General features: G+C 41.5%; 2 protein-coding genes across 3 annotated transcripts; both read left to right on the forward strand.

The window, feature by feature from the left end:
- The first annotated feature begins 814 nt into the window (after positions 1–814).
- LOC306697344 (uncharacterized protein) lies at positions 815–5,243 on the forward strand. The gene is made up of 5 exons (XM_079161190.1): positions 815–845; positions 1,869–2,138; positions 2,441–2,607; positions 3,051–4,234; positions 4,643–5,243. The coding sequence occupies exons 2-5, from the start codon at positions 1,889–1,891 to the stop codon at positions 5,034–5,036; spliced, it is 1,995 nt and encodes a 664-aa protein (XP_079017316.1). The 5' UTR covers positions 815–845; positions 1,869–1,888; the 3' UTR covers positions 5,037–5,243.
- Positions 5,244–6,653: 1,410 nt separating this feature from the next.
- entpd4 (ectonucleoside triphosphate diphosphohydrolase 4) lies at positions 6,654–13,044 on the forward strand. Of its 2 annotated transcripts, none has more exons than XM_079161191.1 (13): positions 6,654–6,780; positions 7,132–7,256; positions 7,374–7,571; positions 7,656–7,861; positions 8,024–8,174; positions 8,340–8,443; positions 8,569–8,628; positions 8,750–8,904; positions 10,178–10,344; positions 10,784–11,108; positions 11,278–11,363; positions 11,446–11,607; positions 11,955–13,044. In XM_079161191.1, the coding sequence occupies exons 2-13, from the start codon at positions 7,249–7,251 to the stop codon at positions 12,172–12,174; spliced, it is 1,842 nt and encodes a 613-aa protein (XP_079017317.1). In that variant the 5' UTR covers positions 6,654–6,780; positions 7,132–7,248; the 3' UTR covers positions 12,175–13,044. The 2 variants fall into 2 exon arrangements, with proteins under 2 accessions (XP_079017317.1, XP_079017318.1); XM_079161192.1 differs by having other exon boundaries at positions 8,750–8,880.
- Positions 13,045–13,752: the final 708 nt, after the last annotated feature.

The following is a 13,752-nucleotide window of genomic DNA, read 5'->3' on the forward strand; positions in this document are numbered from 1 at the left end:
GAAGATGGCTAATGTCACGTCCCACTGACATCAAGGCCTCTTCTCCACTTCTAATAGACATTACAATATGTGAACTGTTGAGAAGTCCTGCTACCAGTCACAGCCACTAGAGGGGGGCACTGTATTTACATCAGTTATACCTCCAATCCGACGTCCATTCAGTGTTATAATTTACTGGTATTTATTGATAAAAACAACACATTTTATGTTGAGATGATGTTGTGTGTACGTGGACACAGAAGTCTCAATAGTGACTCACATCCAGTCATCATTTCTTCTTTATTTCTCCCTGGTAACCAAGTCTGTTGTTTTTTGTTTTAATGTAACAAAGCTATGGACTTGATACCCGCAGAGCTAAGTGAAAAAATATCGATGTGTGTCATTTCATTCAAGCACCATTTTTGTATACCTTCTTCTATCTATAACAGTATAATCTCAAAAATGACGTGGTAAAGGTGCTTATTTAATTGCTTAATTAAACAACCTTTTAAGCGTCTATGTGAAACGGTTTGGGAACTGCATATCTGCCTTAAACGCAGCTCCTTTGCAATCTAGCCTGCTTTAGAGGGTATACCTACCCGAAGTATTGTCTTTCAGGAAGACATTACCCAACTGACTGTGCACAGCCACGTCAGTAATTAGATTGTCAAGACGTGGTAGACTCACAGTCTGATTTAAGACCAAAACCACGATTATTTTTAAGAATACGCGTGAGGTTGTCCCTGGCCGTGATAGGCAGCAGCCCGTACCACCTGAGAGGAAAACCTGCCTTAGAGACTAAACTCAGGCCTAAAATCACACGGATTATCGTCAGGAAGTGTGGCTGAGAATCCTGCAGAGCAAAGGTTGCCAAATTTACTTCTTTTGCTTTACATTCCGTATTTATTTATTTACTGGATTACATTTAAGGTACAACACCTCAGTGATTTGTCAGGTAAGTCTTAATGCGATATAAATGATTCTTTATTGGATATCACACTGACTAACTCATGGTCCTACTGTAAATAGATATAACTATTAACTAAGTTATACCTCCCTCTCGTTCAGTCCGTCTCTATAATTAATTAATAATTGTAATCTTAAATGGGTGCTTAGACCATGAACACAAACCAATATTTTAATTTCCTCCTGTTTTAACTTGACTTATCTCCGTATTTACACGCAACGTCATCATATTGTAGCGACCCTTGGTCAAGAAAGCTACGAGACGTGCTTGTGGTGTTTTATTACCGGACAATACACAGGCTACTGTGGGCCGTAGCCTACGCCAAAACAACACTCCGTCCGTTAAACGTTCTCCCAACTTAACCATCAGCTTCCGGTTCTCTCTCCAGGCTCGCAGCACCCACACAACAACATCCTCATGAGGCCTTCACTGACTTCCGTAAATGCAATCACCAACTTATTGATAACACAGTAACACTTATAACATAACTCAGTCCGTTACAATATTTTAAGTGGGTGTTTAAAAGTATAGAATTCATTGAAATTAATTAAGAGCAGCAGATACAGAAATACTCTTTGTAATGTGTGACTTTAATGTCAAACGTTAAACTGCTTAGTAATGCTGTGTTTTATTTTAAAAGAAAACATTGTTCTGTTGTTTTCTGGTCTAGATATACGGATTTAGTTGCACTATAGCTGAATGAAAACTACGCATTTACTATTGTTTGGCCAGTTATATATGGTCCACAGTCAAAAAGGTGTGGCCACCAATGTCCTGAACAATTGTTTGTGCATTTACTTTTTATGCATTACGCTATCTTTAGAAGCCTTAAGAAATAAGAATATTCATTACTTTGCATAATTGTTTTTGGTATCAGAAATAGTTTGTTTCTCTCTCTTTCTATCACCTCCCCGTCACACAGAGTCCACTCCCTGTCTGGCAATGCCTCTGTTTCGGGCTCCGGGTGAACGTGCCGGGGCAAAGGCTCGGCCCGGGCGGAGGAGGACGAGGAATACGCAGTGGATGGGGAGCCGCGGGAACACAGATGAAAACGGCCTTGTCCTTTCGTTGACACGTCTTTGTCTGCTGAGCCTGGCAGACAACATGAAGGAAGTGTGGGCGAAGGACTATGCGGATAACTACCTGGATCATTATACATTCAGATACATCATGGGGCCCTTCAACGTACTGCGTGAGTGTGTCGGGGCTTATTTAACAGACAACGATACAATGCTCCTGTCTTACAAGTAACGTGTCCTTTAACCAAGTGGACTTTAGCAATATACAATTCACTGTATCAGCAACAAATATGTATATATGAATATTAAAGTCTGGGAATAACAGAGGTTGAAGGGGCTGCAGGTGTTTGGCATGTGATTTCACATGAGAGGGCCTTTTACAACTCTATACTTCCTCTACAGATTACATGATTTACAGCGTCACTGATCACTTCTAATCCATGTCTGTCTCTCTTATCTTTTACTCTCCATGTAGCGGGTGAGCTGGTGGAGGAGCTGACGTGGCTCCTGTGCACCGGAAAGCAGATGACCCGCGCAGCCCTCCACCTCGTGCTGGTCCCCCAACTCCGTGGCCTGTCTCTGGAAAGTTGTCCTGGTCTGGTCACCTCCGCCCTCTGTGCCCACATTGCTGCACGCTGCCAGGTCAGATAGAATCATTTAATCTGCATAAAAGGTGGCTCATTTATTTTAAGAGAGAAATATGTCTGAGTGTTGTTCACTCACTGGTTTGAATCTTGTCAGTGTTTCTCACAGTTTGGCAGATTATTACACCTGAGGAAATGCTAAATATGAGATGGATATAAGAACATTTTCCTGATGTGCATTTAGTACATTGTTTGTGTAGCCAATATTTTCCGGGCTTAAAATAACACTTTTTTTTATTTTCTGGGGCATAATTTTGGTTTTACAGAATATAAAAGTACAGATTAAACTGTTTTTTTTTCCTGAATGTGTTCCACGAACTCACTGTAAACAGGAGTGGTCGGCACAATTTACAATTTAATAAGCATAGTAAAAGTTGTTCTGTTTTTCTCTTTTTGCCTTTAATTCGTTAATGTCCTTATATTTCCTCCTTCTGGTCTCAGGGTCTGTGGAGTCTGGACCTGTCTGGAGGCCAGCAGCTGCCCTCAAAGGTCCTGTCTGAAACCCTGTGCTGTCTTCCAGCCCTGCGCTCGCTCTCCTTGGCTGGTACACCTTGTGACAGATGTGTAATCAAGACGATTGCCCATCGCCTGCGTTTGCTGCGCCACCTGGACATATCCCGCTGTCATTTACTTTCCCCTGCTGCTCTTCTTCCTCTTGGAGGTGGGGGATCCTTCCTGTCCTCTGACTGTCCTTCCAGGTCACCTCGTTGCACCTCCAAGTCTTTTATTTCCTCTTCTTGCTCTGCACCCCTGTCTCCTCTCCCCCTCAGCAGTCTGCTGGCTTTGGATATTGGGTTTGGGGAACAAGAGGTAGACCCCGTGGCGGCAGCAGCCTACCTTCTTCTCTCCCTGCCCAGCCTGGAGAGAGTGGCCATGGAGGGCCTTGCGCAGGCCTGCTGTCTCATCCAGCACAGACGGTTCGACCAGACAGAGGAGTTCACTGACAGAGAAGGAGTTCCCAGGCTGGGGGAGGTGTGGAGGGAGTGGAGGCACAGGCAAGGCACGGAAGGAGCAGCAGCAGGTGAAGAAGAAGAAGAAGAAGAGGAGGAGGGGATTTTGTGGGGTGGGTATGGTAGTGGGAGTGAGGAAGATGCAAATGGTGATGAAGGGCCAAATTGCTCTCTAAACCAAACAGAGGACAAAAAGAGAGGAAGAGATTCGTCAGGTGATGAAGGCCTGCTCCTGCTCCTGAAGGACGTCAAGGGTTTATCATGTGACTCTTTGGACAGTTTAAGTCGTGCCTGTCCAAACATTTACTCCATATCTGTGAACGTTGATGATTTAGAAAATACTAGGGGAAGAAGCCAGGGGTCTCTGTTAGCCGCAGGCCTCCAGACGTGGTCAGGCCAGCTGCGGAGCCTCTCGGTACACTACCCCGGCCCTCTGGTGGATCTCCTTCCTGCCTTGCAAGTTGCAGGCTCCTCTTTGGTCTCTCTCACCCTGGAGGGGGTGAAAACCAGCCCTCGCTCCCCTCTACTGGAGGTCATCGAGGCCTGTCCCAGACTCAGAGACCTGCTCATCTCTGCCGAACCTCCCACCACCCCACAGGGAGCAGCAGACGAGGAGGATCAGGGGGACGGACAGGATCTCCCACAGCTGCCCGACCTCTGCTCTCTCACACTCAAGTAAGGCTACTTAATACGCTACGTGGTACACTAGGAACTATCGACCCTAGTCGGTGGATTTACGGTTTGCTCTTGATACAGACTGCACATGTGTTCATGTCTTTGATGCAGCTATGCGGTGACTTGCAAGGGAAATAAGGGTGTTTCTCATAAACCTAACACATATCTTATCTATGATATGTATCAAAGTAAAAGTAAAATGGAAATGGTGTAGATTCATGCATCTAACTCACTGAACAAGGCTGTTTTTCTGTCATTTACCTGCTAATACGTCTTTGTTTCCTAGAAAGTTCAATTTAATTTAATTTTAATCCTAATTTGATAAAGATCTTTAGGTAAACCTTGACATATACTGCTACTTCCTGTTAAAAATAATCCATCTTCCTTGTTTGTCTCTATGTCTAAAAGTTTCTCCTATGAGTTCAGCCAAATGAAGCCTGCCATGTCCTGGATGTCCCTGAAGAGGGTGCTCAAGTGTCTCCTGACTGGTTCTCCTTTACTGGAGAAGCTCTCCCTGGTCTCCCTGCCCTGCCCTCTGGACTGCGTTTTAGAGGATGTACTGCACGTATTGGACTTGGACCAGTACCTCTTTGCAGAGTCCACTAACTCACCTCCCATGCCACTTGGACGGGTACAACGTATTGACCTGCCGCGCACCGATGTGAAGTTGCTAACAGTGAAAAGTTTAACGCAACGGTGCCAGAGACTCCAGTATGTAGATGTGAGTAACTGCTGGCGGATCAGTATGCTTGAGTGGATGAACTGGGAGAGGTCCAGTAAAGTCCAAGTTGTCTGGTCTTAGTGAAGAGATGAGCAGCTTCCAATACAGGAGCACCACTGTAGAAGGTGGATGAATAATACTTTATATTAGTATCTATGTAAGTATGTATGACTAAAACTCTATCACTTTTGTTATTTTTGCAACTAAAGTCCTATTATACGCTAAACATTGATTTTACTGACAGTTAAATGACACTGACAGACTGCAATATATTCTTACTTGAATACTTGGGCCTTGAATAAACTGTAGTTTCTCTGTTGTGTTTCCAATAAATCTTTTGACTATCGTGTTTTTCTAAGGTAATGGGTGAATTGAACAGGAAACATGTATCTTCTGCGTGAGGTGGTAGTACTGTATATGTATATGGAGTGGCCTTTCGGTACACTCTAAAAACTCGGAACAATTTTTCTTAAATAAATGATTGCAACAAAGTGACACGTAATATAATTGATTTGATTTTAAGTACTACAACTTTGAGTAAAAAGTATTGAATCAATTAATTAAATCTAAACAAAATAATTATGTAATAATTATGTATGTATTATAATAAAAGCAACAGTTAAAATGTGTTGGATTTTGTAACAGCACGCCAAATGATGAGTTATATTTCACAAGGAAAACTGATTTATGTTTACTAAGAATACCATCAAAATTAAGTTATATTTACTAAATAACTGATGGAAATTGATTTACATTTACTGAATATTTGGGTAAAATGTATTGATTTTCTCTCTCTCTCGTTTCCAATACAGATGTTGTATTAGAATAAGCAGAGACGGGTTGTGTAATAGTTACAACTCACAGCTATACTGAATAGTAATAGAGCACTGAAAGATAAAATTAAAATAACTATAAAACAAATAAAAAATATATTTGACGAATATGAGAAAATAATTCATATTTCTCTCTCTCTCTTGTCCAATCACACGCACACGCTCACGCGCGTCCCTAAATGTTATGGAAACAGACCCGACTGAGGTTACTTAAAATAAAGACATGAATATAGGAACCTGTGAATTAGTATTGAATGCATAATAACAAGGTTTGTTTATACATGGCATTAGGCCCAGTTTAATATAAAACACAATTGTATACAATATATATATATGGGGTCCCTGCTCCATCTCTCTAACAGTTTGGGGGTCCTTGGCCTGAAAAACGTTGAAGACCCCTGCTTTAGTCTACAACAATGTGAGAAAAAAATCTGATCATTGCAAATTAATGAAATGCATATACAATAAAATAATATATGATGGTGATTTATATATATATATATATATATATATATATATATATAAACTGGTGAATGTAATGGTAAGAACATTAGATAAAAATCAAGCATTTATCAGTTTTGAAAAATCATGAATCATAAAAGAGCTAAAACGAATGTATAATATGGCCGACAGCAGTTTAATGTATTAGTAAACGTTACTTGAAACAAACCGGACTGGTGTTTTTTTACTGGTTCACTTTCCAGCCACTAGGTGGCGGTAATGCGCCTTAATGTTGGCTGCAACCCGCTATTAAATAAAAACGAAGAAGAAAACTGTTGGGCGGTTTAGGCTTCTATGTGGTTTCTACGTTCTGCGCCTAAACTTGTTATCCGGGTAACGTGGTGACAAAATCAAACGCACCGTGCTCGAGACCACCACGTCACTCACCGGAGACCTGCCACATACTAGCTAAACATTAGCCAGCGGTTAGCATCTTGCTGCACAGATATGTCATTTTTTCCAGAGAAGGGGGGACTTTTACATTTTTGCTAGTAAGTATGAAATAATTTAAAGGCCACGAACATATAACTGTACTGTGTTGACAATGACAGTTCGTAACATGGTGTCAAATTCAGCTTTCAGCTAACTTGTTAGCCCCCACAGCCAAACACGTCACGTCAGTTGACGTTTGGAAATGTTACGTTACTTCTTTATTTTTAACGATGGTGTTTCCCTGTCGTCCTTTACATTTGGCTCCGTTTGAATTATTTTGAATTGCCCATTAAAGCAGTGATACGTCGCAATATATCGAACATACCGGCATTCATTAATCGCACCACTTGCGTCAGACTTACGTAAGTTACCTGACAAATGATAACACGTTTGATCTTTTGCCCTAAAAGGTCACGATGACAAGTGGGGAGAATGGGATGGAGCCGTGGAACAAGCCAGAGCTCCGATCTGCAGCAGACTGATTCTTAATTTACTATTAAAGTACTAACAAGTAGACAATCTACATCATGGGAAGGTTGGTTTGCTGTCATTTGTGGGAATGTGGATTAGTTAATAAACTCATCATATCTCATATCTGTGACAATGTTAGGCCTACTTTGCTCAGGCTCTGCTCTCTTACATCTGTTGGCAGGATCAGCTTTTCGTGCCTTTTCCCAGCCTCGTGGCACTTCAGCCTGTCGTCCCAGGTTCTTCCTCGGCTCCCGACGCCTTCCCTCAGACAGCTGCTCTTCATCGGCCTGGTGCTCTGCCTCATGGGACTGCTCTACCTGCTGCTTGTCACTGGGAAGGGGCACGCCAGCTGGACCAGAGAGGAAAGTCACTTCCACAGGTAAACTGCTCAACATCCGCCTCAGTGTTTATGTCGTGGTGAACACGGGCAATATCGTCTCAACAATTCTCTTTTGTCCAAAAGGCACTTGGCAAAGGTGAGCGATGTAGATGTAACGGACACAAGCAACCCCAACCTGAGCTATGGTCTGGTGGTGGACTGCGGCAGCAGTGGCTCCAGGGTGTTTGTGTACTGCTGGCCCCGGCATAATGGCAATCCCCATGAGCTTCTGGACATTCGGCAAATGAGAGATCAACACCGCAAGCCGGTGGTCATGAAGATCAAACCAGGTGAGATACACCTGGCTGAATAAATACAGTATTTAAAGGAGAGGACATGTGCATTATTTAACAGTTTAAAGACTCTCAAATATAAAAAGAAAACCTTACATGCTAGCTTGTTTTTTACTCATTGTAAAATGTATTTTTGGTCCTTTACGTTTGTCCTTGTAGGTATCTCTGAATTGGCTAAAACACCAGAGAAAGCCAGTGATTATATCTATCCACTGCTGAGCTTCGCAGCCCAACACATTCCCAAAAATAAGCACCAAGAAACACCTTTGTACATTCTGTGCACAGCCGGAATGAGAATCCTTCCCGAAAGGTAGTCAATGAGCACAATCTTATAACGTGAACCTGCACTGCTTCCAGATATAAATATAGTTGCAAGAAATGTTTATACAGAAGGTCTAAGCAATGCTAAGAGAAGCATTAATGTTATGAATGCCATGTGTCTTATGAGGCCGTTTTTGTGATTGATTAAACTCAGTCAACAAGAAGCGCTTCTTGAGGATCTGCGAACTGACATCCCAGTCCACTTCAACTTCCTCTTCTCTGACTCCCACGTGGAAGTGATTTCTGGAAAACAGGAAGGTAAATAAAAGGGACAATAGGAATATATAGGAATGCAAATCGGCATAGTTTTGATTCACCACGTCATTGATTTCAGATGCTGGTAAAAGTTTATTGACATAACCCTTTGTAATCCTCTGCTTTAGGTGTCTATGCATGGATTGGAATAAACTTTGTCCTCGGAAGGTTTAACCATGTGCACAATGGTAAGGACAATGGTCAACAGTTTGCCATTTTTAAAATTAAATTGTTTCCTCTGCCACTGAAAGACATGTAGTCACATGATATCCTTGCTCTGCCCGACTCTGTCACCTCTCTGCTGTCAAGATGGCGAAGCTGTAGTGGAGGTTCATGTCCCAGGCAGCGAGCAGCAGGAGGCGCTGATGAGGAAGAGGACTGCAGGTGTCCTGGACATGGGCGGGGTCTCCACTCAGATCGCTTATGAAGTGCCCAAAACTGTAAGCTTTGCTTCTCCACAGCAGGTTATTATCCACAACCAATTCAGTTTTTTTGTGCTGTCTTTGTTTTTTTGTCACTCACCCTTTTTTCTTCTCCCTCCTTTCAACCTCTTTCATTCCCTGGTTAAACCCTGTGTGCACCATTTTTGTCCCGTGGAGATGGTCTGCTCTCCATCCATCACTATTGAAGGCATACTGTAAGCCTGCTACATGACTCCATAGCAGGATTTATGAACTGAAAACATCGAGTCATATACGTAGTAACCATCCGATGCAATGGAGGTTGCTCATGTTAAGATTATTTATTTCTGTTGTTAGTGTTTTATGTACATAAGCCGGTTTGGCATACACTAATAATGCTTTTTGCTCTCATTGGGCCTCATTCACCAATATCTTCCTACGATCCAAGAGAAGTCTACGTCAGATTCATGATGTGTTCTTTAACCACAGAAATGTCTGTGCGTGTGTTCTTATAATGTCGTCCTCGTAAATTGAATGAGTGTTCCATTTCATCCAAATTAGCAAAGGTGAACGTCCTGCCACTCCCCAATAAAAGGGCTTTGTGCACACACAGAGATTCAGACGCCCAAGCAAAAGTCTAAAGAGGGTTTATTTATTTTAAAAGAGCATAATGCTTTTTAAAATACAGTGAAAACATTTAAAACCTTTGAGATTACCTTCTAATTGACATTTGTATATTTATTTCAAGAATATAAAGTAATGAAACGGACAATCAGCTATTTTTCTGAATCGTATTTATTGTTTAAAATGTTTTTCAAACTGCTGTATCATACTGTGTATGATTAAAATACAAAATAGTGCAGTACTGTATTTAAATATATAACTTACTGTAGTTCATATTATAATTAGGCTAGAGCCTAAAACGGTATCGTGCCGTTTACAAATACAGTAACATCAGTAGTGCAAATAGGCTACTACGCCACAGCTGGGTGGTGGTTTCAGTGCATTCCTAAAATTTTAACAGGCCTGAAAATAAGCTAAATGCTTTCATGTCATCTAATATAAAAATATATATATTTTCCACTTATATGTTTAGAAATATAGTAATTTCTATCCTATTTTATACTGTAGGACTGAAGAAAACGTATTTTGCAGCCACGTGTAAATGTGTTCAAAGAAGAAAGTTCTTAAGAGCAGTTGATGGATGAGGCCCATTTGCGTTTTCTTTTTTGTTTTGAGATAGAGTGAACTAGAAATATTAATATTTATTTTGAATAAATATTAATATTATAAGGGTGTCATTATTCGCAGACTGATTTTTTTTCTTGTTCCCCAGGAGGAAGTTGCCAAGAACTTACTGGCCGAGTTCAACTTGGGGTGTGATGCGCATCGCACAGAGCATGTTTATCGTGTGTACGTGTCCACCTTCCTGGGGTTTGGAGGAAATGCAGCGCGGCAAAGATATGAGGAGAGTGTCATCAGAAATACTACCACGCAAAACAAGTGAGATCCACAGCCGTCGCTATTTTATTTATTTTATTTTGGTAAATGTTTTCTATCCCAGTCGGTACAGAGTATTAATGATCTCACTCCAAATCACATTCATGAGACAATTTGTCTAATTTCAAATGAGATTTTAGAGAAAACGGTGCATTGTTAAAACATAATTTTAAAACAGGCTAATATCAGACCACCTCAGGGTCTCACTCTGAAATGGCCGGGACATTCTGATGTAGGATTCCAAAATTAAAGCCCTTCAAAATCTCATTCATGAGACAATTTGTCTAATTTAAGCACAGGATTAGGGTTAGGTTAGGGTTAGGATTAGGGTTAGATGATTGGAAGGTCCTAGAGCCTTGAGAGTGGGCTCCCGAGTGTCTAGGAACTTGGGAAGAGGTGGATCTCATTAATGTGTATTTACACTATTGACTGGTCTCTCCAGGCTGTTAGGTCAGCATATGGGTGAGACAGCGGACTCTCCCCTCCTGGACCCTTGTCTGCCTGCAGACCTGCAGGATGAAATCGGTCCATCTACACAGAAGCTGCATCTGCGAGGCACGGGAGACTTTGACACGTGTCGACGGATCCTCCAGCCGTTCCTCAACCTCACCAACGAGACCCTAACCTCCCTCAGCGGCATCTACCAGCCGGCCATCGACTACATCCACAGTCAGTTCTACGGCTTCTCCGAGTTCTACTACTGCACGGAGGACGTGCTGCGCATGGGGGGGGATTATAACGCTTCAAAGTATGCCAGGGCTGCCAAGGTATATCCTACATAGAAAGATCACATCCACTCTCACGAAGCATGCCACATAAACCCTCAATAACTTACCGCTTGTTCCCTAATTATTTGGGAGCAACGGAGGTTGAGGTCTTATTTGTTGGTGTCCTACCACTAGAACCTCTCCTGATGTTGTCGTTTAACACTTACAGAGTTACTGCTCCACCCAGTGGAAGACTCTGAGGGAACGCTTTGACTCGGGCTTGTATGCCTCACATGCTGACCTCCACAGACTGAAGTGAGTCACACAGGATTGCCAAACTGCCTCTAACGCTCAAAATAAAGATTGTTCATCAATGGTTTCATTTTCATGTCCGCAGGTACCAGTGTTTTAAATCAGCATGGATGTATGAAGTGCTGCACTCGGGCTTCTCTTTCCCAGCCAATTATACAAACCTGAGGACCGCCCTATTGGTCTATGATAAGGAGGTCCAGTGGACTCTTGGAGCTATTCTCTACAGAACACGCTTTCTGCCTTTGAGGTAAGATGGATTCTCTCTCACATTTGCCTCGTTCTTTTTCACTTTACTGATAAAACCTTAAGTAGTGATCGTTAATAACCTGTTCTTTAATGTAAGTGTAGGATTGATTGGCTAATCTTCAGAGCTCATGACCTCGGTGATTTATAAATGGGGTCCTGATCCAGCTTACTTTGTATAAGATTGCTGTTTGATTCTTATCACATGTTCCTCTGCATAAATTTAAAGCATGCTTCCAAGAATCTAGTCAAACTTCATCTGGTCTGAACATGTAAAGACATTTTTGTATACACAGTATGTCTTTGTTCAAAGCATATATATATATTTATATATTTTTTTGCCTCTTTCAGGGACATCCCTCTTGAAAGCCTGAAAGGAGTGCATTCTCACTGGCGGCACAGCTTCTCCTTTGTCAACAACCACTACTTATTCCTGGCTTGTTTCTTCATCGTGTTGTTGTCTATTATGCTGTACTTACTGCGACTCCGTCGCATCCATCGGCGCTGCGCCCCTTCCTCCTCTGTGCCGTGGTTGGAGGAGGGCCTTGGCCCACCCACACTCGACCTCTAAACTTTCTAGAGCGTAAAAGTCTGGAGAGCATGTCTGACTTTGAGGCCATCTGCTTGTTGAGAATATCGATTGAGAATTGGACATATGAGGAAGATTACATGCGAGTCTTCAGGCTCACCTGAGCCATGAACATATTTTTGTTTTAAGTTATTTTGTTTAGTAATGATGGGCCTTTTTTAGAATCCACATTCTTGCCTCCAGGTGTCTTCTGTTTTATTTTTTAATTAAGACAAACATAATGCTACTTTGTTCACTATCACATGTTCAACACCTGAATGAATCTATAGTCTATACTTTGCATTTCACAAAGTTGGACATTTGCCTTTCTTTATGCCTTTTATGTCGATGATCACATCTTTTCTTTTTTTCTTTTTACAGTTAAATGGTACAAGCACTCGCTATTTCTGCTGGAAGATCAAATGCAATGCTAGTTATAATTGGTGGAGGGAGGACTTGAGATGCACTTTCCAGCTGGAATGTTTTTTTGTTTTTTGGCGTCTCTCCCAAAAATGTATGCCTCAACAAGACAAGTAGTCTTTAAGAGCTATGCTAGTGCAATACATGTCTTGTCACTGGTGGGGAACTCTCCAAAAGACGTCTTTTCTTTTGTCAAGAATAGAAGTATTCGTCTCTCTCTCTCAAAGCCCTGCTGACATTCTTCTGTTGGGTCATCTGACTTTAAAGTTGGTACTTTTGCATATATTTATGTTTGACTTCATTTTCAGAAGCCGTCATATCACTGCTGTGAGGGGATTGTAAATGAGAGCCCATGCCCCATTATTTATAAGAAAACGATCGAAGTGAAATGTTTGCACAGATGGAGGGGAAATAAATGTCACATGACAATTCAGTAATAAAGTTTTTATGGTATATTTGTCTGGCTGTTTATTTCATGAGGAAGAGATCTAATCAAACTCTTTCATTGGTGTGAATCTGAAATCAGTCATTCTTAAGATGTTAGACTTGACCCTATAGGTAAGGCTGCTGGTAATGGAAAATGGACAAATGCGATAACATGTGAGGGTCATCAGGTGTGGAGTATTATTAGAAATGCTGAGCGAATGTCTTCATCAAGGCTCCTTCCAGTGTTCAGTTTTGCCGTAACTGCTGAAAGAATTGTCCACTTTATGACAAATGTGTAAAAATTAAACAATCAATGGAGCGTTCCAGGTTCCCATCATCCAGCACGTAATGCTCTCTGTGTGAGAGAAGAGTTAATACTTGATGCACTCTGCATGTGGGACACTACGCGACCTTGTGCATTCTTCACTGGGTGATATTAGTAGCCTTAGTAGCTTTCATTCATTACAACTCCCACAGTAAAATAACTTTAGTACATTATAAATCTGTATATCATTGCAGTTACAGATTCAAACTTGGATGGGAAGATACTTTTACTGTGAAAATGTGCACAGTTCTTATAATACAAAGTGTTTGGCTAACCAATTGCTCGTTCTGTTAGACAAAACTATGCTTCTCCACCATTAAAAGGTGGAGAAGCATAGTTTCCCTATACTAAACATGTGTATACTTGCTGTAACAACACTGCTCAAACAAGTGTCTCTTTACGATCCAAGG

Source organism: Pholis gunnellus, assembly GCF_910591455.1.
Source record: "Pholis gunnellus genome assembly, chromosome: 6".
NCBI classification, from domain to species: Eukaryota; Metazoa; Chordata; class Actinopteri; order Perciformes; family Pholidae; genus Pholis; species Pholis gunnellus.